This window comes from Bombina bombina, chromosome 1 (genome assembly GCF_027579735.1).
Source record: "Bombina bombina isolate aBomBom1 chromosome 1, aBomBom1.pri, whole genome shotgun sequence".
NCBI classification, from domain to species: Eukaryota; Metazoa; Chordata; class Amphibia; order Anura; family Bombinatoridae; genus Bombina; species Bombina bombina.
Window position 1 is genome coordinate 190,371,388 of NC_069499.1, and position 17,241 is coordinate 190,388,628.

The following is a 17,241-nucleotide window of genomic DNA, read 5'->3' on the forward strand; positions in this document are numbered from 1 at the left end:
CTTATCCAAACGTATAGAATTAGTATCAAGAGGACTAGAATCCTCTATTTCTAAAGCAATTAGTACTTCTTTAAGTAAAGAGCGAATAAATTCCATCTTAAATAAATATGAAGATTTATCAGCATCAATCTCTGAGATAGAATCCTCTGAACCAGAAGAGTCCAAAGAATCAGAATGATGGTGTTCATTTAAAAATTCATCTGTAGAGAGAGAAGATTTAAAAGACTTTTTACGTTTACTAGAAGGAGAAATAACAGACAAAGCCTTCTTTATGGATTCAGAAACAAAATCTCTTATGTTATCAGGAACATTCTGCACCTTAGATGTTGAGGGAACTGCAACAGGCAATGGTACATTACTAAAGGAAATATTATCTGCTTTAACAAGTTTGTCATGACAATTATTACAAACAACAGCTGGAGGAATAGCTACCAAAAATTTACAGCAGATACACTTAGCTTTGGTAGATCCAGCAGGCAGTGATTTTCCTGTAGTATCTTCTGGCTCAGATGCAACGTGAGACATCTTGCAATATGTAAGAGAAAAAACAACATATAAAGCAAAATAGATCAAATTCCTTATAAGACAGTTTCAGGAATGGGAAAGAATGCCAAATATCAAGCTTCTAGCAACCAGAAGCAAATGAAAAATGAGACTGAAATAATGTGGAGACAAAAGCGACGCCCATATTTTTTAGCGCCAAATAAGACGCCCACATTATTTGGCGCCTAAATGCTTTTGGCGCCAAAAATGACGCCACATCCGGAACGCCGACATTTTTGGCGCAAAATAACGTCAAAAAAATGATGTAACTTCCGGCGACACGTATGACGCCGGAAACGGAAAAGAATTTTTGCGCCAAAAAAGTCAGCGCCAAGAATGACGCAATAAAATGAAGCATTTTCAGCCCCCGCGAGCCTAACAGCCCACAGGGAAAAAAGTCAAATTTTTGAGGTAAGAAAAATATGATAATTCAATGCATAATCCCAAATATGAAACTGACTGTCTGAAAATAAGGAAAGTTGAACATTCTGAGTCAAGGCAAATAAATGTTTGAATACATATATTTAGAACTTTATAAATAAAGTGCCCAACCATAGCTTAGAGTGTCACAGAAAATAAGACTTACTTACCCCAGGACACTCATCTACATGTTTGTAGAAAGCCAAACCAGTACTGAAACGAGAATCAGTAGAGGTAATGGTAAATATAAGAGCATATCGTCGATCTGAAAAGGGAGGTAAGAGATGAATCTCTACGACCGATAACAGAGAACCTTATGAAATAGACCCCGTAGAAGGAGATCACTGCATTCAATAGGCAATACTCTCTTCACATCCCTCTGACATTCACTGCACGCTGAGAGGAAAACCGGGCTCCAACTTGCTGCGGAGCGCATATCAACGTAGAATCTAGCACAAACTTACTTCACCACCTCCCTTGGAGGCAAAGTTTGTAAAACTGATTTGTGGGTGTGGTGAGGGGTGTATTTATAGGCATTTTAAGGTTTGGGAAACTTTGCCCCTCCTGGTAGGAATGTATATCCCATACGTCACTAGCTCATGGACTCTTGTTAATTACATGAAAGAAACAATGAACATCAGGAAGATTAGCAATCTTTCTGTGAAAAAGAACAGAAAGAGCAGAGATCTGTCCTTTCAAATAACTTGCAGACAAACCTTTATCCAAACCATCCTGAAGAAACTGTAAAATTCTAGGAATTCTGAAAGAATGCCAGGAGAATTTAAGAGAAGAACACCAAGAAATGTAAGTCTTCCAGAATCGATAATAAATCTTCCTAGACACAGATTTACGAGCCTGTAACATAGTATTAATTACTGAGTCAGAGAAACCTCTATGACTAAGAATCAAGCGTTCAATTTCCATACCTTCAAATTTAATGATTTGAGATCCTGATGGAAAAAAGGGCCTTGAGATAGAAGGTCTGGTCTTAACGGAAGAGTCCAAGGTTGGCAACTGGCCATCCGAATGAGATCCGCATACCAAAACCTGTGAGGCCATGCTGGAGCCACCAGCAGCACAAACAAACGTTTCATTAGAATTTTGGAAATCACCTTTGGAAGAAGAACTAGAGGCGGAAAGATATAGGCAGGATGATAATTTCAAGGAAGCGACAACGCGTCCACTGCCTCCGCCTGAGGGTCCCTGGATCTGGACAGATACCTGGGAAGTTTCTTGTTTAGATGAGAGGCCATCAGATCTATTTCTGGAAGTCCCCAGATTTGAACAATCTGAAGAAATACCTCTGGGTGAAGGGACCATTTGCCCGGATGTAACGTCTGGCGACTGAGATAATCCGCTTCTCAATTGTCTACACCTGGGATGTGAACCGCAGAGATTAGACAGGAGCTGGATTCCGCCCATACAAGTATCCGAGATACTTCTTTCATAGCCTGAGGACTGTGAGTCCCACCTTGATGATTGACATATGCCACGGTTGTGACATTGTCTGTCTGAAAACAAATAAACGATTCTCTCTTCAGAAGAGGCCAAAACTGAAGAGCTCTGAAAATCGCACGGAGTTGCAAAATGTTGATTGGTAATCTCGCCTCCTGAGATTCCCAAACCCCCTGCGATGTCAGAGATCCCCATACAGCTCCCCAACCTGACAGACTCGCATCTGTTGAGATCACAGTCCAGGTTGGACGAACAAAAGAAGCCCCTTGGACTAAACGATGGTGATCTATACACCACGTCAGAGAGTGTCGTACATTGGGATTTAAGGATATTAATTGTGATATCTTTGTATAATCCCTGCACCACTGGTTCAGCATACAAAGCTGAAGAGGTCGCATGTGAAAACGAGCAAAAGGGATCACGTCCGATGCAGCAGTCATGAGACCTAGAATTTCCATGCACAAAGCTACCGAAGGGAATGATTGAGACTGAAGGTTTCGACAGGCTGAAACCAATTTCAGACGTCTCTTTTCTGTTAGAGACAAGGTCATGGACACAATCTATTTGAAAACCCAAAAAGGTTACCTTTGTCTGAGGAATCAACAAACTCTTTGGTAAATTGATCCTCCAACCATGTCTTTGAAGAAACAACACAAGTTGATTCGTGTGAGATTCTGCAGAATGTAAAGACTGAGCAAGTACCAAGATATCGTCCAAATAAGGAAATACTGCAATACCCTGTTCTCTTATTACAGAGAGAAGGGCACCGAGAACCTTTGAAAAGATCCTTGGAGCTGTTGCTAGGCCAAACGGAAGGGCCACAAACTGGTAATGCTTGTCTAGAAAAGAGAATCTCAGAAACTGAAAGGGATCTGGATGAATCGGAATATGAAGATATGCATCCTGTAAATCTATTGTGGACATATAATGCCCTTGCTGAACAAAAGGCAGAATAGTCCTTATAGTTACCATTTTGAATGTTGGTATTCTTACATAATGATTCAATATCTTTAGATCCAGAACTGGTCTGAAGGAATTCTCCTTCTTTGGTACAATGAATAGATTTGAGTAAAACCCCAGACCCTGTTCCAGAACTGGAACAATTACTCCAGCCAACTCTAGATCTGAAACACATTTCAGAAATGCCTGAGCCTTCACTGGGTTTATTGGAATGCGAGAGAGAAAATCTCCTTGCAGGCGGCCTTACCTTGAAACCTATTCTGTACCCTTGTGAAACAATGTTCTGAATCCAAAGACTGTGAATCGAATTGATCCAAATGTCTTTGAAAAATCATAACCTACCCCCTACCAGCTGTGCTGGAATGAGGGCCGCACCTTCATGTGGACTTGGGAGCTGGTTTTGACTTTCTAAAAGGCTTGGTTTTATTCCAGATTGGAGAAGGTTTCCAGACAGAAACCGTTCCTTTAGGGGAAGGGTCAGGCTTCTGTTCCTTATTCTGACGAAAGGAACGAAAACGATTAGCAGCCCTGTATTTACCTTTAGATTTTTTTGTCCTGAGGCAAAAAAGTTCCTTTCCCCCCAGTAACAGTTGAAATAATAGAATCCAACTGGGAACCAAATAATTTATTACCTTGGAAAGAAAGAGAAAGCAAAGTTGACTTAGAAGACATATCTGCATTCCAAGTTTTAAGCCATAAAGCTCTTCTAGCTAAAATAGCTAAAGACATATACCTGACATCAACTCTAATGATATCAAAGATGGCATCACAAATAAAGTTATTAGCATGTTGAAGGAGTTTAACAATGCTATGAGTATTATGGTCTGATACTTGTTGTGCTAAAGCCTCCAACCAAAAAGTGGAAGCGGCAGCAACATCAGCCAAAGAAATAGCAGGCATAAGAAGATTACCTGAACATAAATAAGCTTTCCTTAGAAAGGATTCAATCTTCCTATCTAAAGGATCCTTAAAGGAAGTACTATCTGCCGTAGGAATAGTAGTACGTTTAGCAAGAGTAGAGATAGCCCCATCAACTTTAGGGATTTTGTCCCAAAACTCTAATCTGTCAGATGGCACAGGATACAATTTCTTAAACCTTTGAGAAGGAGTAAATGAAGTACCCATATTATTCCATTCCCTAGAAATTACTTCAGAAATAGCATCAGGGACAGGAAAAACTTCTGGAATAACCATAGGAGGTTTAAAAACCGAATTTAAACGCTTAGTAGATTTAGTATCAAGAGGACTAGATTCCTCCATCTCTAAAGCGATTAAAACTTCTTTAAGTAAAGAGCGAATAAATTCCATCTTAAATAAATATGAAGATTTATTAGTGTCAATATCTGAGACAGAATCCTCTGAACCAGAAAAATCCTCATCAGAAACAGACAAAATCAGAATGATGACGGTCATTTAAAATTTCATCTGAAAAATGAGAAGTTTTAAAAGACCTTTTACGTTTACTGGAAGGAGGAATAACAGACATAGCCTTCCTAATAGATTTAGAAACAAATTCTCTTATATTAACAGGAACATCCTGAGTATTCGATGTTGAGGGAACAGCAACATGTAATGGTATATTACTAATGGAAATACTATCTGCATTAGCAAGCTTATCATGACATTCATCACAAACTACAGCCAGAGGAACAGTTACCACAAGTTTACAACAAATGCACTTAACTTTGGTAGAACCAGCATCAGGCAGCGTCTTTCCAGAAGTAGATTCTGATCCAGGGTCAATCTGAGACATCTTGCAATATGTAATAGAAAAAATAACATATAAAGCAAAATTATCAAATTCCATAAATGACAGTTTCAGGAATGGGAAAGAATGCCAATGAATAAGCCTCTAGCAACCAGAAGCAAAACTTACTTCACCACCTCCACGGGAGGCAAAGTTTGTAAAACTGAATTGTGGGTGTGGTGAGGGGTGTATTTATAGGCATTTTGAGGTATGGGAAACTTTGCCCCTCCTGGTAGGAATGTATATCCCATACGTCACTAGCTCATGGACTCTTGCTAATTACATGAAAGAAATCCCCAAGCTGCTCAAATAATCTCCCTGGAGGAGATATTAACCCTTGATCCTATTGAGGAGCCACACTGTGACCCTGTATAGTGTTTTAAAGTGTATATATAAAAACGTCCTTACTCTCCAGGATCCATGCTGTGGAACAGGCACAGCCTCTCAAGTGTGACAGTCTTGCAGCAGCACTTCTGAGTGGACTTGAGTGTGTAACAGCAAGCAGTGAAACCCGGAAACACCGATTGCTCATGAGTCGTTAGCGACAGTCTTGATGGGTTCGCAGAAAAAAACTTTCCCTGCATCTCCATACTAACTCATCAATACTCTCACTGAGAGGTTGACATGATTACTTAAAACTCCAGTCCTTTCTAGAAGGGAACATACCCATTACAGGACTATCCAAATCTTCTGCCACTTCCTATAGTAACGAAAGGCAAAGAATGACTGGGGAATGGGGAAGTGGGAGGGAAATTTAAGCCTTTGGCTGGGGTGTCTTTGCCACCTCCTGGTGGCCAGGTGTTTTATTTGCCAACAGTAAGGAATGAAGTTGTGAACTCTCCCTGCCTCATGGAAGGAAATCTATATCATAGAACACTACCTATACAGTATTACAGTAAAGTGTATACCTATAACATCTAATCTATATCATAGAACACTACATATACGGTATCACAGTAAATTGTATACCTATAACATCTAATCTATATCATAGAACACTACCTATATGGTATCACAGTAAAGTGTATACCTATAACATCTAATCTATATCATAGAACACTACCTATACGGTATCACAGTAAAGTGTATACCTATAATATCTAATCTAATTGGTTCAAACATCTAAAGCCAATTCTCCCCCTGTTCTACAAAAATGTCTACCAGCACAAACTGCCCTAAATGTGTATGTAGGTTAAAATTAGTGAGTCACTGAAGTGTTAAATAGAAGGTTCTTGATGGTTTTGGGTATGCATGTAATTCTTTAAAGTTAATAAATTTAATTCTGGACGAAGTTTACTGTTTAGTGACAATTCCATCTCTAAAGTAAATACTCACAGATGGTTCTGTATTTTCATGAAGTCTGTGAATATGATGTTGTATTTCTTTAGTCCCCAGTAGCTCCCTCTGTACAAGGCCTTGTAGCATGAATACCAGCATTTCCCACTGCAAACAAGCAAAGGTTCTTGTTAACAGCATACCGATATTTGCACTGCACAGATTCTAGACATAATTTGTCATCTTCTGCTAAAAGCTCTCAAGTATATAAATTATACAGCAAAACTGAGTTCTTTGCTCAGGATCACAAACAAATCTACTAAATGTATAACATTGTTGCAAATATAGCTGCCATATAGTGCTCTAGACCCAAGCCTACCTCGGTATGCTCCCTTATGGAAAGGGACCATAAACGACCAATAATTATATAATATTGATAATAGATTTATTTTGGCAATATCAGAGTTATAGTAAAAAATATGTATATCATTACAATACTGCTACAGATTGCAAATGAGTTTATCATTGGTATCAGTCAGTATTTTACTGTGCATAGCTTGGATACGGTGAGACACAGTCTTGTCACAGGAAAAACAAAATTTATGCTTACCTGATAAATTTCTCTCTTTCCGGGCATAGAGAGTCTACGATGTCATTCTAATTACTAGTGGGATATTCAACTCCTGACCAGCAGGAGGAGGTAAAGAGCACCTCAGAAAAACTGTTAAAGGGACACTGAATACAAATTTTTTCTTTTGTGATTCAGATAGAGCATGCAATTTTAAGCAACTTTATAATTTACTCCTATTATCATTTTTTCTTTGTTATCTTGCTATCTTTATTTGAAAAAAGGCATCTAAGCTTATTTTTGGTTCAGAATTCTGGACAGCACTTTTTTTATTGGTGGATGAATTTATCCACCAATCAGTAAGAACAACCCAGGTTGTTCACCAAAAGTGGGCCGGCATCTAAACTTACATTCTTGCATTTCAAATAAAGATACCAAGAGAATTAAGAAAATTTGATAATAGGAGTAAATTAGAAAGTTGCTTAAAATGTCATACTCTATCTGAATAACGAAAGAAAAAATTTGGGTTCAGTGTCACTTCTCACACCCATAACCCCCAGTCATTCAGCCAGAGGGAAATGGAAAAAGATGATAACACAAAGATAGAGGTGCCTGAGGTTTACACCAAAAAATTGTAAATTTAAATAAGGGTAGGGTCGTGGACTCTTCATGCCCAGAAAGAAATACATTTTATCAGGTAAGCATAAATTGTGTTTTCTTTCCTATGGCATGGAGAGTCGTTTTTCCAATTACTAGTGGGAACCAATACCCAAGTACACAGAATGAAAGGGAGTGAGAACAAGACAGGTAGACCTAAACAGAAGGCACTACCGCTTGAAGAACTTTTCTACCAAAAGATGCCTCAGCCAAGGCAAAAGTATCAAATTTGTAGAATTTTGAAAAGGCATGCAAAGAGGACCATGTTGCTGCCTTGCAAATCTGCTCCAGAGACGCTTCATTTCTGAAAGCCCAGGAAAAAGATACAGCCCTAGTGGAATGAGACGTAAATTCCCCCAGGAGGCTGCTGACCAGCTGTCTCACAAGCCAACCTGATAACACTTCTCAACCAGAGAGAAAGGGTAGTAGAAGTGGCCTTCTGACCCTTATGCTTGCCAGAGAAAATAACGAACAGGCTGAAGATTGTCGAAAAACATAATTTATGTAAGAACTTACCTGATAAATTAATTTCTTTCATATTGGCAAGAGTCCATGAGCTAGTGACGTATGGGATATACATTCCTACCAGGAGGGGCAAAGTTTCCCAAACCTCAAAATGCCTATAAATACACCTCCCACCACACCCACAACTCAGTTTAACGAATAGCCAAGTAGTGAGGAGATAAAAAGAGGAGTAAAAAAGAGGAACTGGAAATATAATTGTGCTTTTATACAAAAAATCAAAACCACCATAAAAAGGGTGGACCTCATGGACTCTTGCCAATATGAAAAATGAATTTATCAGGTAAGTTCTTACATAAAACATAATTTATGTAAGAACTTACCTGATAAATTAATTTCTTTCATATTGGCAAGAGTCCATGAGCTAGTGACGTATGGGATATACAATCCTACCAGGAGGGGCAAAGTTTCCCAAACCTCAAAATGCCTATAAATACACCCCTCACCACACCCACAATTCAGTTTAACGAATAGCCATGAAGTGGGGTGATAAAGAAAGGAGTAATAAAGCATCAACAAAGGAATTTGCAAATAATTGTGCTTTATACAAAAAATCAAAACCACCATAAAAAGGGTGGGCCTCATGGACTCTTGCCAATATGAAATAAATGAATTTATCAGGTAAGTACTTACTTACATTATGTTTTCTTTCATGTAATTGGCAAGAGTCCATGAGCTAGTGACGTATGGGACAGCAATACCCAAGATGTGGAACTCCACGCAAGAGTCACATTTTGGGTTGTGGAAAAAATTAATCCACAACACAAAATAAGTTTGTTCTCATAAATGAAAGGAAAAAACTTAAATAAAAAGCAGAAGAATCAAACTGAAACAGCTGTCTGAAGAACTTTTCTACCAAAAACTGCTTCTGAAGAAGCAAATGCATCAAAATGGTAGAATTTAGTAAATCTATGCAAAGAAGACCAAGTAGCAGCTTTGCAAATCTGATCAACTGAAGCTTCATTCTTAAAAGCCCAGGAAGTGGAAACTGATCTAGTAGAAAGAGCTGTAATTCTCTGAGGCGGGGCTTGACCCGACTCCAAATAGGCTTGATGAATCAAAAGCTTTAACCACAAAACCAAAGAAACGGCAGAAACCTTCTGACCTTTCCTAGAACCAGAAAAGATAACAAAGAGACTAGAAGTCTTCCTCAAATCTTTAGTAGCTTCAACATAATATTTCAAAGCTCTCACCACATCCAAAGAGTGTAAAGATCTCTCCAAAGAATTCTTAGGATTAGGACACAAGGAAGGAACAACAATTTCTCTATTAATGTTGTTAGAATTCACAACCTTAGGTAAGAATTTAAATGAAGTCTGCAAAACTGCCTTATCCTGATGAAAAATCAGAAAAGGAGAATCACAAGAGAGCGGATAATTCAGAAACTCTTCGAGCAGAAGAAATGGCCAAAAGAAACCACACTTTCCAAGAAAGTAGTTTAATGTCCAAAGAAAACATAGGTTCAAACGGAGGAGCCTGTAAAGCCTTCAAAACCAAATTAAGACTCCAAGGAGGAGAGATTGATTTAATGACAGGCTTGATACAAACCAAAGCCTGCACAAAACAATGAATATCAGGAAGTTTAGCAATTTTTCTGTGAAATAAAACAGAAAGAGCAGAAATTTGTCCTTTCAAGGAACTTGCAGACAAACCTTTATCCAAACCATCCTGAAGAAACTGTAAAATTCTAGGAATTCTAAAAGAATGCCAAGAGAATTTATGAGAAGAACACCATGAAAAGTCTTCCAAACTCGATAATAAATCTTTCTAGAAACAGATTTACGAGCCTGCATCAAAGTATTAATCACAGAGTCAGAAAAACCTCTGACTAAGCACTAAGCGTTAAATTTCCATACCTTTAAATGTAATTATTTGAGATCCTGATGGAAAAACAGACCTTGAGATAGAAAGTCTGGCCTTAATGGAAGTGGACAAGATTGGCAACTGGACATCCGAACAAGATCCGCATAGCAAAACCTGTGAGGCCATGCTGGAGCCACCAGCAGCACAAACGATTGCTCCATGATGATTTTGGAGATCACTCTTGGAAGAAGAACTAGAGGCGGGAAAATATAAGCCGTTTGATAACACCAAGGAAGTGTCAATGCATCCACTGCTTCTGCCTGAGGATCCCTGGACAGGTACCTGGGAAGTTTCTTGTTTAGATTAGATGCCATCAGATCTATTTCTGGAAGCCCCCACATCTGAGCAACTTGAAAACACACATCTGGGTGGAGAGACCATTCTCCCGGATGTAAAGTCTGACGACTGAGGTAATCCGCTTCCCAATTGTCTATACCTGGGATATGAACCACAGAAATTAGACAGGAGCTGGATTCCGCCCAAACAAGTATCCGAGATACTTCTTTCATAGCTACTGAAGGGAATAACTAAGAGTGAAGGTTTCGACAGGCTGCAACCAATTTCAAATGTCTCTTGTCTGTTAGAGACAAAGTCATGGACACTGAATCTATCTGGAAACCTAAAAAGGTTACCTTTGTCTGAGGAATCAAAGAACTTTTTGGTAAATTGATCCTCCAACCATGTCTTCGAAGAAACAACAGTAGTTGATTTGTGTGAGATTCTGCAGAACGTAAAGACTGAGCAAGTATCAAGATATCGTCCAAATAAGGAAACACCGCAACACCCCGCTCTCTGATAGAGAGAAGGACACTGAGAACCTTTGAAAAGATTCTTAGAGCTGTCGCTAGGCCAAAAAGGAAGAGCAACAAATTGGTAATGCTTGTCTAGAAAAGAGAATCTCAGGAACTGATAGCGATCTGGATGAATCGGAATATGAAGATATGCATCCTGTAAGTCTATTGTGGGCATATAATGCCCTTGCTGAACAAAAGGCAGAATAGACCTTATAGCCCCCATTTTAAAAGTTGGTACTCTTACATATCGATTCAAATTTTTTAGATCCAAAACTGGTCTGAATGAATTTTCTTTCTTTGGGACAATGAACAGATTTGAATAAAACCCCAGACCCTGTTCCTGAAACGGAACTGACATTATTACTCCTGATAACTCCAGGTCTGAAACACACTTCAGGAAAGCCTAAGCCTTTCCTGGGTTTGCTGGAATGCGTGAGAGAAAAAATCTTCTCACAGGCGGTCTTACTCTGAATCCTATTCTGTACCCCTGAGAAACAATATTCTGAATCCAATGATTTTGGACCAAATTGATCTAAACATCTTTGAAAAATCTTAATGTGCCCCCAACCAGCTGAGCTGGAATATGGGCCGCACCTTCATGCAGACTTGGTGGCTGACTTTGATCTCTTAAATGGCTTGGATTTATTCCAATTTGAAGAAGGCTTCCAATTGGAAACAGATTCCTTGGGGGGAGAATTAGGTTTCTGTTCCTTATTTAAGAACGAAAACGGTTAGAAGCTTTAGATTTACCCTTAGATCTTTATCCTGAGGCAAAAAAACTCCCTTCCCCCCCAGTGACAGTTGAAATGATTGAATCCAACTGTGAACCAAATAATTTATTACCTTGGAAAGAAAGAGATAGCAATCTAGACTTAGAAGTCATATCAGCATTCCAAGATTTAAGCCACAAAGCTCTTCTAGCTAAAATAGACAGATTTAACATCAATTTTGATGATATAAAAAAATGGCATCGCAAATGAAATTATTAGCATGTTGAATCAAGTTAACAATGCTAGACAAATCATGATCCCATACTTGTTACGCTAAAGTTTCCAACCAAAAACTTGAAGCAGCTGCAACATCAGCCAAAGAAATTGCAGGCCTAAGAAGAAGACCTGAAAATAAATAAGCTTTCCTTAGATAAGATTCAAGTTTCCTATTTAAAGGATCTTTAAAAGAAGTACTATCTTCCGTAGGAATAGTAGTAAGTTTAGCAAGAGTATAGATAGCCCCATCAACTTTGGGGATCTTTTCCCAAAACTCCAATCTATCTGCTGGCAAAGGATACAATTTTTTAAACCTTGAAGAAGGAATAAAAGTACCACCAGGCCTATTCCATTCTTTAGAAATCATAAGAAATAGCATCAGGAACTGGAAAAACCTCTGGAATAACCACAGGAGGTTTCTAAACAGAATTAAAACGTTTACTAATTTTAATATCAAGAGGACTAGTTTCCTCAATATCCAATATAATCAACAAAGAACTAATATACTCCATTTTAAATAAATAAGTAGATTTGTCAGTGTCAATATCTGAGGAAGGATCTTCTGAATCAGATAGATCCTGATCAGAGGAGGATAATTCAGTATGTTGTCGGTCATTTGAAATTTCATCAACTTTATGAGAAGTTTTAAAAGACCTTTACATTTATTAGAAGGCGGGATGGCAGACAAAGCCTTCTGAATAGAATCAGCAATAAATTCTTAGAAATTCACAGGTATATCTTGTACATTAGATGTTAAAAGAACAGCAACAGGCAATGTACTATTACTGATGGACACATTCGCTGCATGTAAAAGTTTATCATGACAACTTATTACAAACTACAGCTGGAGATATAATCTCCACAAGATTACAACAAATGTACTTAGCTTTGGTAGAACTTATCAGTCAGCAGGATTCCAACAGTGATTTCTGAGACAGGATCAGATTGAAACATCTTGCAAATGTAAGAGAAAAAAACAACATATAAAGCAAAATTATCAATTTCCTTATATGGCAGTTTCAGGAATGGGAAAAAAATGCAAACAGCATAGCCCTCTGATAGAGAAAAAAGGCAAGAGGCATATAGGAATGGGGTTTAAAATAATGAAAATATTTGGTGCGAAGTATGAAGCACAAATAAAAATTTTTTGGCGCTAACAACATCCGGAAATGACACACTCGCATCATTGAAGACGCAACCCTGTGAAAGGAATTACGAATTTATGTCATCGAACGTAACTTTGCGCAAAAAGTAACTTGCGCCAAAAATGACGCAATATAGTCTGGCATTTTGTGCCCTCGCGGGCCTAATTCTGCCCACGAATTTAAAATGACAGTCAATTGAAAAAAGACTATACCCCAGGTAAGAAATGCATTTTCCTAAAAAAATGCATTTCCCAGATATGAAAATGACAGTCTGCAAAAGGAAATATACTGAAACCTGAATCATGGCAAATACAAGTAAAATACATATATTTAGAACTTTATATAAATACATAAAGTGCCAAACCATAGCTGAGAGTGTCTTAAGTAATGAAAACATGCTTACCAAAAGACACCCATCCACATATAGCCAAACCAGTACTGAAACAGTTATAAGTAGAGGTAATGGAATATGAGAGTATATCGTCGATCTGAAAAGGGAGGTGGGAGATGAATTTCTACGGCCGATAACAGAGAACCTATGAAATAGATCTCCCATGAGGAAAACCGTTGCATTCAAAAGGCGATAGTCCCTTCACATCCCTCTGACATTCACTGTACTCTGAGGAAATGGGCTTCAAAATGCTGAGAAGCGCATATCAACGTAAAAATCTTAGCACAAACTTACTTCACCACCTCCATAGGAGGCAAATTTTGTAAAAACTGAATTGTGGGTGTGGTGAGGGGTGTATTTATAGGCATTTTGAGGTTTGGGAAACTTTGCCCCTCCTGGTAGGATTGTATATCCCATACGTCACTATCTCATGGACTCTTGGCAATTACATGAAAGAAATTATGTTGACGTATTGGATAGAAATACACAAGATGTGGAAGACCACAGAAGAGTCACTAGAAAGGGAGGGATAAAATAAAAACAGCTATTTCCGCTGAAATATTAAATCCAAACAAAAATAAGTTTTTCTTATAAATCAAGAAAAAAACAAATCATAAGCAGAAGAATCAAATTGAGACAGCTGCCTGAAGAACTTTTCTACCAAAGACTGCTTCAGAAGAAGCAAATACATCAAAATGGAAAAATTTAGTAAATGTATGCAAAAAAGACCAAGTTGCTGCTTAGAAAATCTCATCCACCGAAGCTTCATTTTTAAAAGCCCAAGAAGTGGCAACTGATCTAGTAGAATGAGCTGTAATTCTCTGAGGCGGAGATTGCCCCACCTCCGAATAAGCTTTGTGAATCAAAAGATTTAACCAAAATGCCAAAGAAATAGCAGAGGCTTTCTGACCTTTCCTGGAACCAGAAAAAAACAACAAAATAGACTAGAAGTCTTTCTGAAATCCTTAGTAGCTTCAACATAGTATTTCAAAGCTGTTACAACATCCAAAGAATGTAAAGATCTTTGAAGAGCATTCTTAGGATTAGGACACAAAGGAGGAACAACAAATTCCTTACTAATGTTGTTAGAATTCATAACCTTAGGAAGAAATTTAAACAAAGTCTGCAAAACAGCTTTATCCTGATGAAAAATCAGAAAAGGAGACCCGCAAACAAGCAGATAATTCAGAAACTCTTCTAGCTGAAGAGATAGCCAAAAGGAACAACACTTTCCAAGAAAGTAGTTTAATATCCAAAGAATGCATAGGCTCAAAAGGAGGAGCCTGCAAAGCCTTCAAACCCAAATTAAGACTCCAAGGAGGAGAGATTGATTTAATTACAGGCTTGATACGAACCAAAGCCTGAACAAAACAGTGAATATCAGGAAGTTTAGCAATCTTTCGATGAAATAAAACAGAAAGAGCAGAGATTTGTCCCTTCAAAGAACTTGCAGACAAACCTTTATCCAAACCATCCTGAAGAAACTGCAAAATTCTAGGAATTCTAAAAGAATGACAAGAGATTGAACACCATGAAATATAGGTTTTCCAAACCCGATAATAAATGTTCCTTGAAACAGACTTACGAGCCTGTAGCATTGTATTAATCACTGAGTCAGAGAAAACCTCTATGACTAAGCGTTCAAATTCCATACCTTCAAATTTAACGATTTAAGATCCTGATGGAAAAACGGCCCTTGAAACAGAAGGTCTGGCCTTAAAGGAAGTGGCCAAGGTTGGCAACTGGACATCCGGACAAGATCCGCATACCAAAACCTGTGAGGCCATGCTGGTTCTATCAGAAACACATACGTTTGTTCCATTATGATCTTGGAGATCACCCTTGGAAGAAGAACCAGAGCCGGAAAGATATAGGCAGGTTGGTAAAACCAAGGAACTAACGCATCCATCATTTCCACCTGAGGATCCCTGGACCTGGAAAGATACATGGGAAGTTTCTTGTTTAGATGGGAAGCCATCAGATCTATTTCTGGTAGACCCCACATCTGTACAATCTGACAAAATACATCTGGATGGAGAGACCACTCCCCCGGATGTAAAGACTGACGGCTGAGATAATCCACTTCCCAATTGTCTACACCTGGGATATGTATTGCAGAAATTAGACAGGAGTTGGATTCCACCCAAGAAAGTATCCGAGATACTTCTTTCATAGCTAAAGGACTGTGAGTCCCACCCTGATGATTGACATATGCCACAGTTGAATGGTTCTCTCTTTAATAGAGGCCAAGCCTGAAAAGCTCTGAAAATAGCACAGAGTTCTAAATTATTGATTAGTAACCTCGCCTCTTGGGGATTACAAAACCCTTGTGCTGTCGGAGACCCCAGACAGCTCCCCAACCAGAAAGACTTGCATCTGTAGAGACTACAGTCCAGGAAGGACGAACAAAAGAGGCACCTTGAACAATACGATGATGGTTTAACCACCAAGTCAGGGATAGTGTTGGGATTTAAGAATATAAATTGTGATATCAGAGTATAATCCCTACATCATTGATTCAGCATACAAAGCGACAGAGTTCTCATATGAAAACGAGCAAAGGAGATCGCGTCCGATGCTGCAGTCATGATACCTAAAACTTCCATGCACATAGCCACTGAAGGGAATGATCAAGACTGAAGGTTTAGACAGGTTGAAACCCACTTCAAACGTCTCTTGTCTGTTAAAGACAGAGTCATGGACACTGAATCTATCTGGAAACCTAAAAAAGGTGATCCTTGTCTGTGGAATCAATGTCTTTGAAGAAACAACATTAGTTGATTCGTGTGAGATTGTGCTAAATGAAAAGAGTGAGCCAGTACCAAGATATCGTCCAAATAAGGAAAGACCACAATACCCTGCTCTTTGATTACAGATAGAAGGGCACCGAGAACCTTTGAAAAGATTCTTTGAGCTGTCGCTAGGCCAAATGGAAGAGCGACAAATTGGTAAGGCTTGTCTAGAAAAAAAATCTCAGAAACCGATAGCGGTGGTCTGGATGAATCGAAATGTAAAGATATGCATCCAGTAAGTTTATTGTGGATATGTAATGACCTTGCTAAACAAAAGGCAAAATAGTCCTTATAGTCACCATCTTGAAAGTTGGGACCCTTACAAAATGATTCAAAAACTTCAGATCCAGAACTGGTCTGAATGAATTTTCCTTCTTTGGGACAATGAATAGATTTGAATAAAAACCCAGACCCTGTTCCTGAAGTGGAATTGGTACAATTACCACTGAAAGCTCCAGATCTGAAACACACTTCAAAAAGGCCAGAGCTTTCACAGGATTTGCTGGAACGTGAGAGAGAAAGAATCTTCTCACATGTCTTATTCTTAAACCTATTCGATACCCCTGAGAGATAATGTTCTGAATCAATGATTCTGAACGGAATCTGCCCAAATGTTTTGAAATAATTTAAATCTGCCCCCCACCAGTAGAACTGGATTGAGGGCTGCACCTTCATGCAGTCTTGGGGGCTGGCTTTGGTTTCTTATAAGGCTTGAATTTATTCCAACTCAAAGATGGCTTCCAATTGGAACCAGAATCCTTAGAGGAAGGAGTGGTTTTCTGTTCTCTATTCTGACGAAGGAACGAAAACGATAAGAAGCTTTCGATTTACCCTTAGATTTTTTTATCTTGAGGCAAAAAAAACTCCCTTTCCCCCAGTAATAATGGAAATAATAGAATCCAACTGAGAACCAAATACATTATTACCCTGGAATGATAGAGATAGTAACCTAGATTTAGATACCATGTCAGCATTCCATGATGTGAGCCATAAAGCTCTTCTAGCTAAAATAGCCAAAGACATAGATTTAACATCAATCTTGATGATATAAAAAATAGCATCACAGATAAAATGATTAGCATGTTGAAGCAAACGAACAATGCTAGACAAATCAGAATCCGTT

The 17,241-nt window shown here is 38.5% G+C and overlaps 1 protein-coding gene across 1 annotated transcript in view; it reads right to left on the reverse strand.

The window, feature by feature from the left end:
* The window catches only part of CDAN1 (codanin 1), a 380,174-nt gene that overhangs the window by 32,283 nt on the left and 330,650 nt on the right, over positions 1–17,241 (reverse strand). The window contains exon 26 of the mRNA XM_053711416.1: positions 6,461–6,568. Within this exon, the coding sequence (XP_053567391.1) occupies positions 6,461–6,568 (108 nt within the window). The remainder of the gene's footprint in view (positions 1–6,460; positions 6,569–17,241) is intronic.